The following is a 19,342-nucleotide window of genomic DNA, read 5'->3' as shown; positions in this document are numbered from 1 at the left end:
CATTTAGTCTGTACAATAAAGATTAACAAAACATGTAAAATTCAGAACCCCTAATTTAACTGTCATTGGTTTTTAAAATTTTTTATTTCAGCTTTGAGAATGCCTAGGATTAATGAAATATTTTTTTCCTTTTGGTTGGTATGAATGAAATATATGGATCAGGATCACCAGTAGAGTTTTGAGAAGTTCCATTCTGGTGATTTTAATCTTGAAAATGAGCCATGTGGGTGACCTGAGACGAAGGTGGATAATGATGAGCTGAAAGCTGTGGTGGAAGTGAATCCATCTCAGCCTACGCATGAATTAAATTAGCAGCAGAGTTTGACGTTACTATTCCAACAATATTGCACCATTTGAAACAAATGGGCAAGGTAAAGAAGCTGGATAGATGGGTACCACATGAATTAAACAAGTGTCAGAAGAGAAATCGTTTCTAACCTTGCCTTTGCTTTCGTGACAAAAAGGTGAACCATTTCTATACCATATTGTTACGTGTGATGAAGAATGGATTCTTTTTGACAATCACAAGCATTCAGCACAATGATTGGGTAAAGATGAAGTGCTGAAACATGGTCCAAAACCGAATATTCATCAAGAAAAGCTAATGGTGTCTGTTCGGTGTCCCAGCACTGGTATTATCCACTACAGCTTCGTGAAACCTGGTCAGCCGATTCAAGCAGACGTCTACTGCAATCAGTCGGACGAAATGATGAGGATGCTTGCGATTAAGGAGCTGAGATTGGTCAATAGAGACAGGCCAATCCTCTTGCAAGACCACATGTCGCAGAAAACAGCGCTGCTCAAACTAGAAAAGCTGGACTTGGAAACACTCTGTCAACCACCATATTCACCAGACCTTGCTCCAACTGACTACCCCTTCCTCCAGGCTTTGGACCACTTGCGACGAAAAATACTCAATTCTCAACAAGCTGTGGAAAATGCCTTTTACTGTTTCATCGTCACTCGCTCTTCAGGCCTCTTTGCTGCTGGCATAACCAAGCTACCACAGGCAAAACTGTGTTCAGTAGTTTAGATGCATATTTTGATTAATTATACTGCTTCTTGTTTGAGATATAATAAACTTTTGATTCAAAATCGGACATTTCATATTTAATGACCTAATAAAGCATTTTGGGTTATTTTGGGAAAATTTGAATAGTAATTATATGTTCAGTGGTATTACTGTAACTTTAAGTGTTATAATGGCATTTGATTATGTCAGACAGTTCCTTATTCTTAGGGAATGCATGCTGAAACATATTAAAATGTCATCTGCAATTTACGTTCAAATGATTCAGAAAAAAATCTGTGTGCACACACATATATACACAGAGAAAAAAAACAAAAAAACCAATGTGACAAAATGGTAGTTGGTGAATATAGCTGAAGGTTATGTGGATACGATTGTACTATTGTTATTTCACCTCTTCTATAGATTTGAAAATTTTGAAAACTAAAAAGCTAGGGGATATTTTTGCAAGATGTAAATAATAGACTAGATGCTTTCATATTTGTCTCCTGGTCTAGAGCACTTTCCACTATTTCGATTATGCATCTGTTGCATTAACTAGATGTTAACTGGTTAAATTATAAAAACATAAACAAAAAAACTTAATAAGCAAATGATCTAATCATATAGAGTATTTGAAAGCCTGTGGTTTGAAACACAGCTTTTAAATCTGCTGTCTTCCTATCTAAGGAAATGTCCAAGATAGGATAAGTTATGACCAACATAAAAAGTGTAGATAAAGAAACACATATGACTGTTAGGCATGCCCTCCACAATTTCTCTTTTAAAAAATGAGCCCGACTGCATGTATGAATTTAAATAAGGCTGAGATCCAAGTCTTTTCTTTCTCTCACCTGCCCAATATTTTTAAATATTATGTACTATTAAACCCAAGTTTTCTCCCAACACATGTTCAAAGTAACTTAACATTGCATTCATCTCAGCTTTTGCTGCACTGCAACATGCAAAAAAAACCAACCAAACAAACAAACATACTGCTTAGAACTATAGAGAAAACTTGCCTCATTTTCTCTTCAATCTTCTAGCTTGATGTACCACCACATTTAATTATCCAACTTTTTAAATGGTATATTGGAGTACAGTAGATGCAGGTGATGGACCCTCTGAATAAAATGTCTGCTTTTTACTATTACACTGCATAAATAACATACTTTTTATTTTCCTGTGGATCACAGCATTTGTTGATTTTTTTCAATAAATGAATAGGGTATGTGACACATCCTGGGCACATTTCCATTTCTTCCTCATCCTTTCTCTGAAAATTACAGTTCCCCGTGGTTACTGGAATAAAACAGGTAAATGTGTATGCCTAGGTCATTAACAAACAGTCCAGGTAGTTGAACACCAGAATCACTGCTCTTAGTATAATATTCCTCAATAGATATTTTTGTGTTAGAGAACATAGCTTTTTTACTATGCCAACCTGTTACCTAATAAATAGGGTAGAGATTTGGATTCAATATTCCTTTATTTATTACCAGTTCTTTTTACAGACATTGATGCTTTTAAGTGTTTAAAGTATTATTTTGCTGGTCCCCAAATCTTTGGTTTTTTCTTTGTTTCTTCGAATTGGCTATCTTATTCTTTAGTCATAGGGGTCATATGTGTGGAATTTTCTCAGATCCTAAACATTTTATTTAGTTCCTCATCATACATGACTAAACTTTAAAATAATATTTTCTGTTTTGAGAGCTAGGTTAACCAGGAAAGAGATTTGAGTTCAAAATTGAACCATCCTCTGTAGACAAGGAACTGACCAGCTGAAACTAACATGGAAATAATGCGAAGTGAAACTGATAGCAGAATTGAAAGAAATTAATTTAAGGACCTTTGACAGTTTTCCTCTATTTTTGTTTTTAAATATATTCACTCTGGAAATAATGGAGAGTCGTTTGTGAATAAGTTTGAGTCTTGGTCATGTTTCACATTTACCATGGTGGTGGTAGTTGAAAGGAATATGTATCTCTTTGTTATATGTAAAATTATACTAAAAAATCTGTAATGAGATTATAGATATTATTTGTGATCCTTAGGAAATACAGTAAAAAGCATTTTATTATTGGTATATAAGTAGAATTTTGAATTTGTGTTTTAAAAAACAGTTAATATTCAAAGATGGTTCAAACCAGTGCATTTCAAGTATAGGTCTACTCACTGGCTATGTCAGGATTACCCCCATGTAATTTTCAAAGTATACTGATTTTCAAGCCCTGTTCCCAGATGTCTAGAATCCAGTAAGTCGGGAATGAGTTTCCTTAATCTATATGTTTACAAAAGTCCCCAAATGATATTTCTCTAATTATCTTTAGGAATCATTGTTTTAAATATTTCCTATATTATTATTATATTCATTAACCATACTTTTTAGGTAGGTTTTTTTTTTTTTTTAAGGGATGGAAATCTTACTTTGTTGCCTAGGCTGATCTCAAACTCCTGGCTTTAAGTAATCCCCCTGCCTCAGCTGAGATTATTATAGGCATGAGCTATGGTGCTTGGCTAAATGGTATGTTTTTAGTGTAGATAAGAAAATATCCAATTCAAACTGGCTTAAGTAATAAAGAGGGTTTATTGGCTTATGTAATTGAAAAGACTAGAAATAGAATATTTTTCAGAAAAAGTTTGATTTGGGCTCTAACTTGCAATTAACCATGATTCTGAAGGCTCTCTGCTCTTTGTCATTTCTATCCTCAGGAGGTTTTCCTCATGTATTAAAATGACTAGCAGTTGAGCTTTATATCCATGTACCATAATGTCTGGCATAAGAAGTTGTACCCCATAATTACCAGCAACAGTTTTGATAGTTACACTATTTGAGCAATCTCTGAACTAATCACTGGTGAAACATAAGTGATAATTCTATTTGATTTAGACCCTACAAATCAGGTTCTTCCTAGGGGGTGAAAGTGGGATAATTTCAATCCTATCACCATGATATAATGGGGAGAGGGCATGAATCTTGAGGTAACAACCACAAAATCTATTGTAAAACATAGAGATGAGCTGTAATTCAGCCTGCTCTAAAGTTGTGTTGTGTTTTAATGAAGTCCTAATTTATATGATTTAGTCATATTACTTTTTAGTTTAAGTTTCCAGTAAAATGTGAAAGAGAGTTGTACCCATTCCTAAAGCAGAACGTAAATTTGATTTGATATTTAGTCATTTATTTAATATACAGGGTCTCGCTCTCTCACCCAGGCCAGAATGTAGTGGAGTGAGCTTAGCTCACTGCAACCTCAAACTCCTGGGCTCAAGGGATCCTCCTGCCTCATCCTCCTCAGAGGCTGGGGCTACAGGCGTGTGGTACCATGCCTAACTAATTTTTCTGTTTTTTGTAGAGACAGGGTCTCATTATGTTATCCAGCCAGTTTTTTTTTTTTTTAAACTGCTTGTAGATTATTGAACAACCAAAGGGTAGATTTTAAATGAAGCATCCGTAAGTAACCTTGGGAGACATATGTCTTTTCACATATGTAAATGAAGTACAATGTAGACTAGTGCTTTTTTTAGCAGATGGTTAGAGGAAAAAGGAAATGAATTGTTTGCTATTGGTATTTTTTTCTCCCTGTATTTTACTAGGCATCTTGTTTTTTAATGCATTTCAAAGTAAGTTACATTGTTATACTTTACCCCTAAACACTTAATCATGCCTATCATTAACTTAGTTATTTATGACCTTTTGATTAAGAGCCTCATATACAAAGCTCTCTGGTTTAAGGCCTTAATCTGAATCAGATATCATTATAGATATCAAAATGGTAATTACTAAAACAATTATTCAAAGATAGATCCAAGAATGAAATGTGTATTTATAACTTATACAAATGTTACATTAAGCCCTCTTAATATAAAGTTTTATTTGTGGTGTGACAAAAAATATGTATCTAAGTTCTCTTCAGTGAAAGTACAAGATATCAAAATTGTTGATATATTGGGCCTCTTTTTAAGCTTGTTGCTTATTACCTAATTAGTTTTACTTAGGAAACCAGTTAACTGGCAATCTGTTGTTATCAGCTAGACCAAAAGAAAACCTCAAGAAAATGCAGGTTCCTGGTAAATTTATTAGTGTAGCTGACATTTTCCCACCTGCTTATCAGAAACAACCATGCAGACACTGTTTGAAAATAGAAAGCTATAAAAATACTTGGAAAAAAATCGTAAACATTAGATAATTGAATGAACTGTCTCAGAAGTGAAAGTAAATTGATACCAACTTCTTAAAACTATAGTAATTCATTGGTATGCTTTTTTTTTTTTTTTGAGACAGAGTCTCGCTTTGTTGCCCAGGCTAGAGTGAGTGCCATGGCGTCAGCCTAGCTCACAGCAACCTCAAACTCCTGGGCTCGAGTGATCCTTCTGCCTCAGCCTCCCAGGTAGCTGGGACTACAGGCATGCACCACCATGCCCAGCTAATTTTTTATATATATATCAGTTGGCCAATTAATTTCTTTCTATTTATAGTAGAGACGGGGTCTCGCTCTTGCTCAGGCTGGTTTCGAACTCCTGACCTTGAGCAATCCGCCCGCCTCGGCCTCCCAAGAGCTAGGATTACAGGCGTGAGCCACAGCGCCCGGCCTTGGTATGCTTTTTTATATCATAAATACATAATTCTGTTTTTACATTTAAAGTGGATCCTAAAAGACTTTAATTAACATATTTAAATGAGAATCTATTAATAGAACATAAAAATCAAAGATTTTTTAGATAAAACGTCATTTGTACATTTTAATTTAAGTAGCATTTAAGACATCTTTACTTTTTACTTCTGTTTTTGAAGTATCAGCAATATTCCCTTAACTGATCAGAATATCCCATGGAGAACTTTTCATCTTTATGTTTTTTCAGAGACAGGAGGATCTCCAATCTGTCACTCAGGCTAGAACTCCTTGGCTGTCGCCGTGGTGTCCCAAAGTGCTGGGATTATAGAAACGAGCCACAGTGCCTGGCCCGATACAGAGCTTCCTAATTGGTTTTCTGTCACATTGATGTGCCACTAATGTGTGACAAGTATGCTGAGATAGTAATTGTCTTGTCCAGGGGTCACTGCTAGAGCCTGGAGCTGCTTAATTCTTCTTTTTTTTTCCTCAGTTTACCCAGTGTACCTTAAAAGGTGTTATTAGTTTTCTGTGTGTGTGTCTCCACAGAAACAATGGTTTAATGGACATAAAAGTCCAATTTTTTGTTTATAAAAGTTTTACAAAAGGAACTCAACATTAGGCTTTATAAAGTTTTCTTTAAATCTTTCACGTTTAATAATGAAATGAAAAAATAAATAAATAAATAAATCTATAAGGGACTACTGGGCTGGGCACAATGAGCACACCCATAATCCCAGCACTTTGGGAGGCTGAGGGAGGAAGATCATTTGAGGCCAGGAGTTCAAGACTGGCCTGGGCAACATGGTAAGCCCTGTCTCTATTTAAAAAAAAAAAAAAAATTAAAAAGAAAACTATATACAGTTGGATTTAATCAAATATGTAAAATTTTTGTCTTTGAAATTCTGCCTTTTTTCTACAATGGAAAGTAGAAATGGAAGTTCAAGGAACACATATTTTTTAGTCTCAAACTCTAAGAGAGTTTCTTTGATTTTCACAAGAATCTTTCTAGAGTCTATCTTTTTGTTTTTTTAAGTTAAAAGCATTCTATCTTTTATTGTAAAGTTTTTTAGCTGATCTGTTTTTCATCACATGTTGCCTTTCCTCCAAAGATATCAAGGTGCTGTAACAAGGTTTTTAGCTAAACCCTGCTAAGACCCACCTTTGGAAGAAAAACAGATCTTTGGAGTCACTTGGTTGTTTTTTGTGAAACAGATTTAATGATTCCTATATTGCTAGCACATATTTTCCTTACAGATTTCCCTATAGGAAAGAATTGGTATTAATTATTGTTACTGGTCATTCTACAAAAAGTCTTTCTGCATTATTAAACTTGTTTTTCACATTGGAGCTTACCTTGGGCTTTGTCATCTTGTTTGCCCTGAAAATTTTGTTATTCCACATGACATTTTTTGCTATAGAATGTCCAAAATCTTGAAGAACTTTGCCTTTTTTGGGGACCAGAGTCTAAGGTGTTTTTCTCCAAGTTTGATTCCAGACTGCAAACATTTAGCCTTTCTATCTCATCCAGAAGGATTTCTTCCTAATAGTGGATTTCACTTTCCATTTAATCAACCAAGGAAGTGTAGATGGCATGATACCAAAATGAGACCCAAAAAACCACCCAAAAGGACAGCTGAACATACGTATCCAAATCAGCGATTCTCATCAAATTAGTCCTCTTTGGAAGTATATTTACTTACTTAGATGCTGTTGCCATTTCTCATGTCACATGTGGGATTTAGAGAATAAAACCACTATAGGAATTGTGGTTTATTTTATATCAGCGAGCATTCTCCCTTCTTGTATATTTTTTCTCTTTCCTACATTCTTCCTTTGTGCTTCACTCACTCTCTTATTCCCCTTTACTTGACACCATCCTTTTCCACTTTGAGGATATACAAGACTGAGATGGAGTAAGTCTAGAGCCAAGGAAAATCTTAGGATGAAATAGTCATGAAACAGACTGAATTTGAGTGGCGAGTTCATTAGTCTTTCTTATATTACTCTTTTGTTTTCATTCTGTGCCTTTGAAGTATTTCATTTTAAAAGTGGGATGATTAAAAGTAAGGTACAAACATAACCACAGGTAAATGGTATTGGACAGCTGTAAGTTGATAATATGGGTAATTAGCTTAGGGCCATAAATACAAGTAGCTAATAGTGTTTCATCTTTAATTCTTTATATGTTGCAATTCCCATTTAAATCAGCAGAGGCTAAAATAAATATTCAAGTAAAGACATAAACTTCTGTAACAAATCCAAGCAATCTAATTTGCTTGATGGTTGGCATAAATCTCCATGTATTCTTGTCTGTTTCATTGTTTCTAATGTTCAGAATGCTATAAATTAGGGTGGAAAAATGTGACTGTTGGACAACCAATTCACTCAATTTTTCATTTAAAAGTTTCTCATCTAGGGAGTAGGAATAATAATAATAATATCTATAATACATGTAAAGAGGATTACACGTAAAGGGTTTACAACAATTCCTGGCACATTGTAAGTGCCAGTCTTTCTCAACCAGGGCTCTACAAGAGACTCAAGCCCTATAGAAAATAATTTGAGTAACTACAGTTGACCCTTGAACAATGCAGGGGTTAAGGGAACTGAACCCCTTTACAGTTGAAAATGTACACATAACTTTTGGCTTCCCCAAAACTTAACTACTAATAGTCTACTGTTGACAAGAAGCCTTACTGATAATAGAAATAGTTAACACATATTTCTATGTTATATGTATAATATACTGTATTCTTACAATAAAGTAATCTAGAGATAGAAAATGTTATTAAGAAAATCATAAGGAAGAAAAAATATATTTTATTCATTAAGCAGAAGTAGATCATCATAAAAGTTTTCATTGTCTTCATGTTGTTTAGGCTGAGGAGGAGGAGGGATTGGTTTTGTTGTCTCAGGGGTGGCAGAGGTGGAAGAAAATCCATATATTCGTGGACCCGCGTAGTTGAAACCCATATTGTTCAAAGGTCAACTGTATTTTCTCAGTTCTTCTAAGGATGGTACATAGTACCACTCTAGATGCATAGAAATTAAATCATTTACATATAATGATGCTGTGGGCATTAGAGCTTAATCCTTTGGGCACCTCAAATGAGAAGGACTTACAGTGCTTAGCTATTATTATTTTGGTTGCAAGTGACAGGAATCCATATTCAAATTGGTTTAGGCCAGCCATGGTGGCTCACACCTGTAATCCCAGCACTTTGGGAAGCTTAGCAGGGAGGATTACTTTAGGCCAGGAGTTTGGGACAGCCTGGATAACATAGTGAGACACCCCCCCCCCCCACACCCCACCTCTGTCTCTACAGAAAAATTTTCTAAAAAGAATTTGCTAGGCATGGTGGTACATGCCTATAGTCTTAGCTACTCAGGAGGCTGAGGCAGGAGGATTACTTCAGCCCAGGAGTTCAAGGCTATAGAGAGTTATGACTGTGCCACTCTAGCTCCAGCCTGGGTGATAGAGTGAGACTTTGTCTCTTAAAAAAAAAAAAAAAAAAAACTGGTTCAAATGATAAGGGGACTTTATTGTTTCCTATAAATGAAAAAACAGAGAAGGCCTCAAAGATGATTTGATCAGAACACTAACTTAGTATCACTACTGTTCCTTTGTTTTAGTCTTTTCTCTGGCCATTGGGTTGAACTAATATTTGTAACTAAATTTGCAAAAGAAGAATATATTTTTTCTTAAATATGGGCTTATGGTTAAAATCATAAGGTATCTTTTATATATACTTTAGAAGCCTTGAATATTTGGAATATGATAATTGTTAAATAAGACAATTCTTTGCTTAGGTAATTGTATCTGGTATTCATGTGTTTACATATGCATTTCTTAACTATAGGAATACATTCTGAAAAATTAATCATTTGATGATTTCATTGTTGTGTGAACATCATACAGTGTACTTACACAAGCCTAGATGGTGTAGCCTACTACACACCTACACTAGATGGTATATAGCCTGTTGCTCCTAGCTACAAACCTGTACAGCATGTTACTGTACTGAATACTGTATGCAATTGTAATACAATGGTATTTGTTTATCTGAACATACCTAAACACAGAAAAAGTATAGTAAAAATATGGTATAAAAGATAAAAAATGATACACCTGTATAGGGCATTTGCCATAAATGAAGTTTGCAGGGCTAGAAGTTGCTTTGAGTGAGTCAATGAGTGAATGTTGCGTGAGTATGAAGGCCTATGATCTTACTGTACACCACCGTAGACTTTGTATACACTGTACTCTTAGGCTACACTAAATTTGTGAAAAAAAATTTCAATAATAAGTTAACCTTAGCTTACTGTAATTTTTTACTTTATAAACTTAAAAAATGTTTTTGAATTTTTTGACTCTTTGTAATAACATTTAGTTTAAAACACACCTTATACAACTATACAAAAATATCTTCTTTTTTCTATCCATATTCTATAAGTTTTTTCTATTTTTAAATTTTCAAGTTTTTTTTTCCAGTTTTTAAACATTTTTGTTAAAAACCAAGACAAAAACTTGTGGCCTTTGGACCACATGTGGCCTTCTGGATCCTTGACTGTGGCCTTTTGACTACGTCCAAATTTTACAGAACAAATCCTTTTATTAAAAGGGATGCAAGAGAGAAAAGTAAAGCTTTTCTTGCCTTCTTTGGTGCTTAAAAAATAGCAATCTTGAAAGCAGAAGGCCTCAGGTTCCCCACCCCAGGATGTCATTGTCTTCCACCTCCACATCTTTTCACTCTGGAAGGTCTTCAGGGGCAACAACACATGGAGCTGTCTTAACAGTGCCTTCTGGAATATCTCCTGAAGGACCTGCCTAAGGTTGTTTTACAGTTAACTTTTATTTTTATATAAGTAGAAGGAGTATACTCCACAGTAATGATAAAAAGTATAGTATAGTAGATACATATACTATACTATAGTTAATGACATGTAGCATAGTCATTGTCATCATTGAGTATTATGTACTGTACATAATTGTATGTGCCACTTTTATATGAGTGGCAGCACAGATTTTTTTTATACTAGCATCACCACAAACGTGAGTGACGTGTTGCGCTTAGATGTTATGATGGCTCCTATGTCACTAGGCAGTAGGAGCTTTTCATCTCCATTATAATCTTCTGGGACCACCATCATATATGTAGTTCATTGTTTACCAAAATGTCATTATGTGGCGCATAACTGTATAAGAAAAATGTTTTAAGCCTATAGAAGCTATAGTTGTGCTTTTATATCTACACAAATATTAATTATGCTAAATCACTTCAATAGGCCATATTCCAATAAAAGGTTTTAAAGACAGGTTGTCAAAAGAAAAAGAACAAAACAACAAAAAAGGGGGCTTATAGAAATAACTTGATAAAAGGATTTGAAGAATAGACTATTGTTAATTAGGGATGCAATTTAGGAAGGAAGGACAGTTAATGCAGAAGAGCAATCTTGTTGGAATGGTCCCTTGACTCTACAGTAAACTATCTGTTCTGTTGCTAGAGCAGTTTTAGTTAGCTCTTCCTGCCAAGAATGTTAGGGAAATGTATGCAGGACAAAAGTGGAGAGTAGACTTGCCTTCAGTCAGAGGACTAAACCAGAGGATGTTCAAGGCCTTTCTTAATGTAATTGAAAGATAGCAATAAAAATATCCACATTGGAAAATGCTCTTCAGTGCAACCCATGACTCTCAAGGTAATTGTATAGAACCTAATACACATTTTAAAACCTACTTTTTAAAAAAATCCATGAGCCAGGCTTGATGGCTCATGCCTATAATTCCAGCACTTTGAGAGGCTGTGGCAGGAAGATCACTTGAGGCCAGGAGTTCAAGACCAGCCTAGGCAACATAGCAAGACCCATCTTTACAAAAAATTAGCTAGGTGTGCATACCTGTAGTCCCAGCTACTTGGGAAGCTGAGACAGGAAGATCACTTGAGCTCAGGAGTTCAAGGCCGCAGTGAGCTATGATCGCCCCACTGTACTCTAGCCTGGGCAACAGAGCAAGACCCTGGTCTCTTAAAAAAAAAAAAAAATATATATATATATATACACACACACACACACTTAGCACTAAAGTAATTTTTACAGGGACTTCCAAGGTCTCTAAAATCAGAATGTGTATCTTTCTACTATATATGTACTGATATTCAATGATCTTTGATATCAGTGATCTCAGTGATCTTATTGAGAGATGATAGCAAAGTGCAGAACATATCCTGCAGATGGATCTCAAAAAAAAAACAAAGTGCAGAACAGCATATATGGCATCTGTAGTATGTGTGCATCTATTTGTGTGTGTTTGATTATATATGTACACAACATCATGGAAAGTCTACACTAAAATACTTTTAACAATAGTTGTCTCCATGGAAGGAAGCTGGGTGGTTGGCATCTGTTAAAAATAAGCTGATATACTCTTCTGATTTCAGGAGTTATTAAGTAGTTTCAGTAGATGTCTCTGCATCAGAGCTGCTTAACATTTTAAACATCAACAGGGCTTCCTAATTAAAAATAATCTGAAGATACCAAGAATAATTTTAGTTTCACTCTTTAATAAGCTCTTAATCTTAAAAATTCATATTTGTTTTCAGGTGGTATAGGAAAAAGGCAACTCTTTGCCTTCCCAATCCATATCCCTGGAAAATAGTCCCAACGCTCTTCTAAAACTCACTCACTAACTCTTAGGATCAGGAGCACCTTTTAATCAATTGTAATACATCTGGGATTCCCAATACACATTCCTGAGCAAATTAAACAGGAGACTCAGAACTGTCCTCCCCTTTTTGGAGTGATTTGGAAAACTTTTTCTTTTTTCCCTTCTCTGTTCTCCAAGCAAAAGCAGATTCCCAGTATAGTTATGGGAAGCTTGCCATCTTCTTGAGTAAACATTGAATCTCTTACGTATGGATAGAGAATCATCTGCCCTCATCATAACTAGATAAATGCCTTTGAAATTCTTGGGTAATTTTTTCATGAGGAGACCCATTCAATTATTGATTTCTAAGACTTCTTAAAAAGGTACATTTTGTGAATTGTATTTATTGTAAACCACTTCCATTAAGCATTTAGGAACATTCATTATAGTTCACTATGAATTATTTTTCAGAGGTAGTTTGAGAATGACTTTGTTTAGAATGCAGTGAATTTAAGGGTTTGTACTTATGCTGTTCCATATCTTGAAATATTTGAGTACGTGCTGTGAAAAATTGCCTCTTATTTTTGCTTTGTTGTTTTGTCACACAACAGAAAGAAGAAGGAAAGCTTCAAGGACAGCTTAACAAGTCTGATTCTAACCAGTATATTAGGGAACTGAAAGATCAGATAGCAGAGCTGAATCATGAGGTAAGTGATAAATTTTGATCTTTGCATATTTCTTCCTTCCTTCCTCTGTATTGTAACAACACTTTGTTACTGGCTATAAGACTGATTCTTTTATGTTAAATATTTTCTGTGTATTCTTTTTTTTTTTTTTTTTTTTTTTGAGACAGAGTCTCACTTTGTTGCCCAGGCTAGAGTGAGTGCCATGGCGTCAGCCTAGCTCACAGCAACCTCAAACTCCTGGCTCAAGCAATCCTCCTGCCTCAGCCTCCCAAGTAGCTGGGACTACAGGCATGCGCCACCATGCCCGGCTAATTTTTTGTATATATATTAGTTGGCCAATTAATTTCTTTCTATTTATAGTAGAGACAGGGTCTCGCTCTTGCTCAGGCTGGTTTCGAACTCCTGACCTCGAGCAATCCGCCTGCCTCGGCCTCCCAGAGAGCTAGGATTACAGGCGTGAGCCACCGCGCCCGGCCTGTATTCTTAGTTATAATTGATAATATTTTTGAAAATTGTTCTTTTTAACAAGGATTTTTCTGTTCTAATATTGAGGATTTATTTTCCTTAAACCTCTTAATCATGACCTAAAATGATTGGTTAATATTTTCATGGCAAATATTTTATTTTTTTATTATGTTATGAAAAGTCTTGATAGTTTGCTTGGATGTCAAAGTTACTTCAATTAAATTGAAATTTTCCTTATACCTATAGAATAGATTTGTAGTATTTACCGTTGTGGATAGAGGGAAGTCTTTTTACTCTTGTCTTCTTTTCCCCCTCGTGGTGGTATTACTGAGATTGCAAAAAAGGATACTTGCCTAATATCAGTTAACAGATTTCTTAGTATTCGAATGCTTTTAAAACTGGTACTACCTTGAATCTGTGAGCTTCAACTCACAAAATTTTCAAGAGTTTTACTAGATACTATACTGAGTAAATTATTTAAACTAGTATGTTTCGACTAGAGAGATACTTTTTTAATGTGGCTCTAGGTCAATTTCCTTGTCCTTTATTATTTTCTAATTATAAATATCTGGCTACACATAAATGGAAAACCATGGTTCTTGTTTTGAATTATTTATAAAATAATGTTTATTCATAGTGATGAGATTGAAAGGGTAGCATAAACCCCCATTTGTTTAAAAAAGAAGAAGAAAGAGAAAAAAGAAAGAAACTCATTTTAACCACTAGGTGAATTTAAACCTCAAAGGAAAAAGTTTAGACATTACCCTTTCCTGGTATTACACACTTCAGTTAAAGTGTGGATGTTTTGGGTAATACCTCCTAGACTCCAGTAGTCAATCTAAGAATAAATTCTAAATTAACAAGAAACAAAGCATAAACAAAAACGATCACTCTTAGCTGTGGTTCAGTTTGTTTTGAAATTTGGAGGATCATTCCTATAAATATTCATTTTCAGCTGTGATAACATTTGAGGGATTCAGGATCTTATATATAATCTTTGCCTATTTGCGTGTATTTTTTGTAAACTGGTATCTAGCCACAGATGAGAGAACAAGTCACAAATAAGCATGTACTAGAAATCCTTACTCTCAAAAACCATAGGAATTATATCATGTTCAAAAAGGTGTTCTCAAGAGGAATTATGACTAGAATAAAGCCAGCTCCCATTTAAAATTTTGACATCTAATGATAAGGAAGCTTTAATGGTGCTGAATTAAGCAAATTGCATATAGATTGACTTTATTTCCAAAACTAGTCTAAAAATTCAGTCAACAAACATTAATTTTGCCTGTCATGTGCCTTGACTAAAAATAATCATGTTCTGCTTGTCAGGATTATCAGAAAATAATTCATGTGAAATTTAACTTTAATGTCAGTTTTTTGTGTGTAGCCTATGAAAGCAGACTTATCTTATAAAAACATGAAAACAAAATTAATCAACAGGGTAGAATTTGCTACTATTAAAATATAAAAACCAGGTTGTGCAAATTAAAGAGTAGAAATCAAACTATGTATCTTTTTAAGAAGAAAGGGAAAAAAATCCTTTAAAGTAATTTTATTCATTAGGACCCTTCCTTATTCCAGATAGGATTAGGTAAATCTACAAATGCTACAAAATAGCAAACCACAATTTTGGGAGAAAAAGGAAGGAAGGAAGAATAACTGTAGAAATATAATATGGAACCATGAATAAGACCAATATAAAAATACATACCACAAAAATATATATTTCCGGTAATTGGGCCTCAAACTTAACTCTTAAGGTTTTCAGCTAAGTCAACACAAAAGGGGAAACCTGGTTACTTAAACATTTCAGAGTTTTTATATAAAAACAGACCAATTAGAAGAACCACAACTATTCCTGATACTAAGACTGAATAGAAATTTCTCTATTGCTTCCTCATAAAGGAGACCTAGTGGGAGTTCCCTGGTTATTTTCCTTAACATTTTATAATAGAGTGGCTTCATAATCATAAAAACTTAATAATTAAAGAATAAACTTTTAAAAAACTTTCATATAGAAGTATAACATACAGAAACGTACCCAGGTCACAAGGTTTACAGCTCAGTAAATATCACAAAATGATCACAATCATAACTACCACCCAGGTCCCAGAAATAGACCCCAGAACCCCATTCATATTTTTTCTTCCAACCACTACTCCTCCTCTTCAAAGATAACCATGATCTTGACTTTTAATACAATTGTGTAAGTTTTTGAACTTTATATAAATGGCTTTATTTTTTTGTACCTTGCTTCTTTTGCTTAGCATTGTGCGATTTTATTTTGTCATTTTAAAATGTAGCTATAGATGGTTAATTTTCAGTGCTGTGTAATTTTCCTTTGTATAAATATACCATGATTTACTTATTCTGTTGATGAATATTTGGATTATTTCCAGTTTGGTCTATTAAGAACATTGCTGCAAGTGGTTATGACAAATTACATTCTGATGAGCAGTGAAGAAAATTCTTTTTATTTATTTATTTATTTCAAGAAAATATGAGAGTACAAACATTTTGGTTGCATTTATATCTTTGCCTCTCCCTAGCAAGGGTTAGAGGTATGCCCTTCCCCTCTACAATGCTCACCACATCCCTCAGATGTGGGTCTACCCCCCAAACCCCTGAATCCCTGGTGGACACCACCACCCTTTGAGCACCATAGTGTTAATCAGTCAGTATCAATTTGAGGGTGAGTACATATGGAGCCCATTCTTCTGATCTTGTGTCACCTCACTTTGGATAATGGGCTTAAGCTCAGTCCAGAATAATATAAGCGTGCTAACTCACTGTCATTTCTTAGAATTGAGTAATATTCCATTGTAAACATATACCAAATTTTAATAATCCACTCATGAATTGACGAGCACTTGGGTTATTTCCACGTCCTTGAAATAGTGAATTGTGCTGCCATAAACATTCAGGTGCAGATGTCTTTATTATAGAATGTCTTATGCTCTTTTGGGTAGATGCCTAATAATGCGATTGCTGGATCGAATAATATTTCTATTTTTAGCTCTTTGAGGTATCTCCAAATTCTTGTCCACAAAGGTTGCACTAATTTGCAGTCCCACAAGCAGTGTAAGAGTGTTCCCGTCTCTCCACATCTTTGTCAGCATTTGTTGTTTTGGGATTTTTTGATACAGGCCAGTCTCACTGGGGTTAGGTGATATCTCATTGTGGTTTTGATTTGCATTTCTCTAATGATTAGAGATGTTGAACATTTTTATATATGTTTGCTGGCCATTATTCTATCCTCTTTGGAAAAGTTTCTCTGTTCATTTCCGTTGCCCATTTCTTGATGGGGTTGTTTGATTTTTTCTTGTTAATTCTTTTGAGTTCTAGATAGATTCTTGTTATGAAACCTTTATTGGAAGTGTAGAGAGCAAATAGTTTCTCCCATTCTGTAGGTTTTCTATTTGCTCATTCTGATGAGCAATGAAGAAAATTCTTACTGTTCTACATCCTCATCAACATGTGGAATTGTCAGTCTTTCTAATTTTAGCCATTCTCTGACTATGAAGAGGTTTCTTATTATGGATTTAATATTCATTTCCCTGATTACTAATGAGATAGAGTACCTTTCCCTCATGTCTAGAACAATGGTGGCATGAAGTGTGTACTTCATGAAAATGTTTTTAATGAATAAATGATGTTTGGGAAAGGCTTTGCAGATGAGGTAACATATAAGCTGCGATAGGAATGCTAAGAAACTTCCTAATGTATGAAAATCATTGGAAAGAACATTTCAGACCAAAACAAAAACAAAAGCAAAAAAAACCAAGTGACACAAAGACACAAAGAAAATAAAGTGACTTTTTTGAGAAACAATATTAGTGTGGTTGGAGTGTAGTGGAGAGTAGGAAAAATGGTATGATATAAGATTAGAGAGGTAGATAGGGTCAGATCACATCCAGTCGGCCCTCTATATCTATGGGTTTCCCATCCATGGATTCAACCAACCATGAGTTGAAAATATTAAAAAATTGCATCTGTATTGAACACATATAGGCTTTTTCTTCTTCCCTGAACGATACAGTATAATAACTATTTACATAGCATATATATATAGACTTTACATTATACTAGGTATTATAGGTAATCTAGAGATGATTTAAAGTATACAGGATGTTGTGCCTAAGTTATATGCAAATACTATATATACCAGACCCTTGAGCATCAGTGGATTTTGATATCTTTGAGAGGACCTGGAACCAATCTCCCACAGATACCAAATAACAACTAAACAGTGCTCTGTAAGCTAGGATATATATTAATATAATAGCTTTGGTCTTAGTATAGTAGGAAGTTTTTGGATAGTTATTGGGGTTTTTTGTTTGGTTTTGTCTTTTTAAGAAAGTTTCAGTGTGTTGCCCAGGCTGGACTAAAGCAATCCTCCCCGCTCAGCTTCCCAAGTAGCTGGGGCTATAGGTGCACACCACCTGCACCTAGCTTCTGTGGATGATTTTAAGCAGGGAGTAAATGATCTCATTTGTCCTGCTTGCTGAGTGGTGAGCTGATTATAGGAGAGAAAGAATGGAAACAAGGAAATTCATTAGGAGTCTGTTACAGTCATCCAAGTAAGATCAAAGGTAGCTTAGAAGAAGGGAAGAAGTGGAAATGTTGCAAGGTGGATGTATTAGAAGTCTATTTTTCTTATAAGAGAAAGCAGTCAGTGGCTTCAGAGATTTTTGGCTTGAGCAATTGAGTGAGTCTTTGGTTGGTGCCATTGACTGAAATTAAGGAAAGATAGAAAATCAAGAGCTGTGTTTTGTTTATGTTAAGGTTAAGATTCATGTTAAACATTCAGATGAAGATACCAGGCAGTGGATATGTAAGTCTGAAATTCTAAAGAGAGGTCAGTGCTAAAAACAGGTGGAGTACTACTCACTGGCATGTAAATAGCATTTGTATATAAAGAGAAGGGTGTCCAGGAGCAAGTACTAAGGCGTTTCCAATCTTTAAGGTCAAGAGAACCAGCAGAGGAGACCCAAACCACCAGTGCAATAGGAGGAAAACTATGGAGATGCAGGAGTCCCTAGAAGGAAGATAGGAGCATTTTAGCCTAGTTATTTCAATTAGATTTTAATTTTTCCTGATTCTTCTGAAGAATAAACTTATTAAAAATTATTTCTTCAGAATTTTCCGCCTTTTATCAGAGAATGGTGGATGATTTAAAAAAGAACTTAAGCCAGGCCCGGTGGCTCACGCCTGTAATCCTAGCACTCTGGGAGGCTGAGGCGGGCGGATTGCTCGAGGTCAGGAGTTCGAAACCAGCCTGAGCAAGAGCGAGACCCCGTCTCTACTATAAATAGAAAGAAATTAATTGGCCAACTAATATATCTAAAATTAGCCACGCATGGTGGCGCATGCCTGTAGTCCCAGCTACTCAGGAGGCTGAGGCAGAAGGATTACTTGAGCCCAGGAGTTTGAGGTTGCTGTGAGCAAAGCTGACGCCACGGCACTCACTAAGCCTGGGCAACAAGTGAGACTCTGTCTCAAAAAAAAAAAAAAAGAAAGAAAGAGAGAACTTAAGAGAAGGAATGTGCTATATCTGGATATCACTGAAATACCTTTCCCGAAGAAATCTGAGAAATGTAAGCTATTTCAGGAAAAGGCTGGCAAAAACAGGTAGATAAAACCAACTTTCTTTCTAGGGATTATCACTGTATTGGTTTCTGGTACCCCAGAAGGTCTTCTGTCATCCTGTTTCCTTTGTTGGGGAGCCAGTTTTTAAGTTAAGTCATCAGTCACAGGGGTCGTCTTTTATTATTTCTGCTAGCTAAATAAGCAATTAGGAATTTGAGTAAATAAAAGGAAATCGAAACAAAGCCTTCACTGACATTTAGGCTGGAAAATGTTTATATGTGAGTACTCAAGTTTTAAAATTCTAACAACTGTTTATGTATACCTGGCCTATGGA

General features: G+C 35.1%; 1 protein-coding gene across 6 annotated transcripts in view; it reads left to right on the top strand.

The window, feature by feature from the left end:
* EVI5 (ecotropic viral integration site 5) overlaps positions 1–19,342 on the top strand; it is a 203,528-nt gene that overhangs the window by 143,770 nt on the left and 40,416 nt on the right. For all 6 annotated transcript variants that reach the window (XM_075999852.1, XM_075999853.1, XM_012790919.2 and 3 more), the window contains one exon: positions 12,877–12,972. In XM_075999852.1, coding sequence (XP_075855967.1) covers positions 12,877–12,972 — 96 coding nt within the window. The remainder of the gene's footprint in view (positions 1–12,876; positions 12,973–19,342) is intronic.

This window comes from Microcebus murinus, chromosome 2, assembly GCF_040939455.1.
Source record: "Microcebus murinus isolate Inina chromosome 2, M.murinus_Inina_mat1.0, whole genome shotgun sequence".
Classification (NCBI taxonomy): domain Eukaryota; kingdom Metazoa; phylum Chordata; class Mammalia; order Primates; family Cheirogaleidae; genus Microcebus; species Microcebus murinus.
The sequence above is the reverse complement of the archived record's forward strand: the minus strand, read 5'-3'. Positions and strand labels throughout refer to the sequence as shown.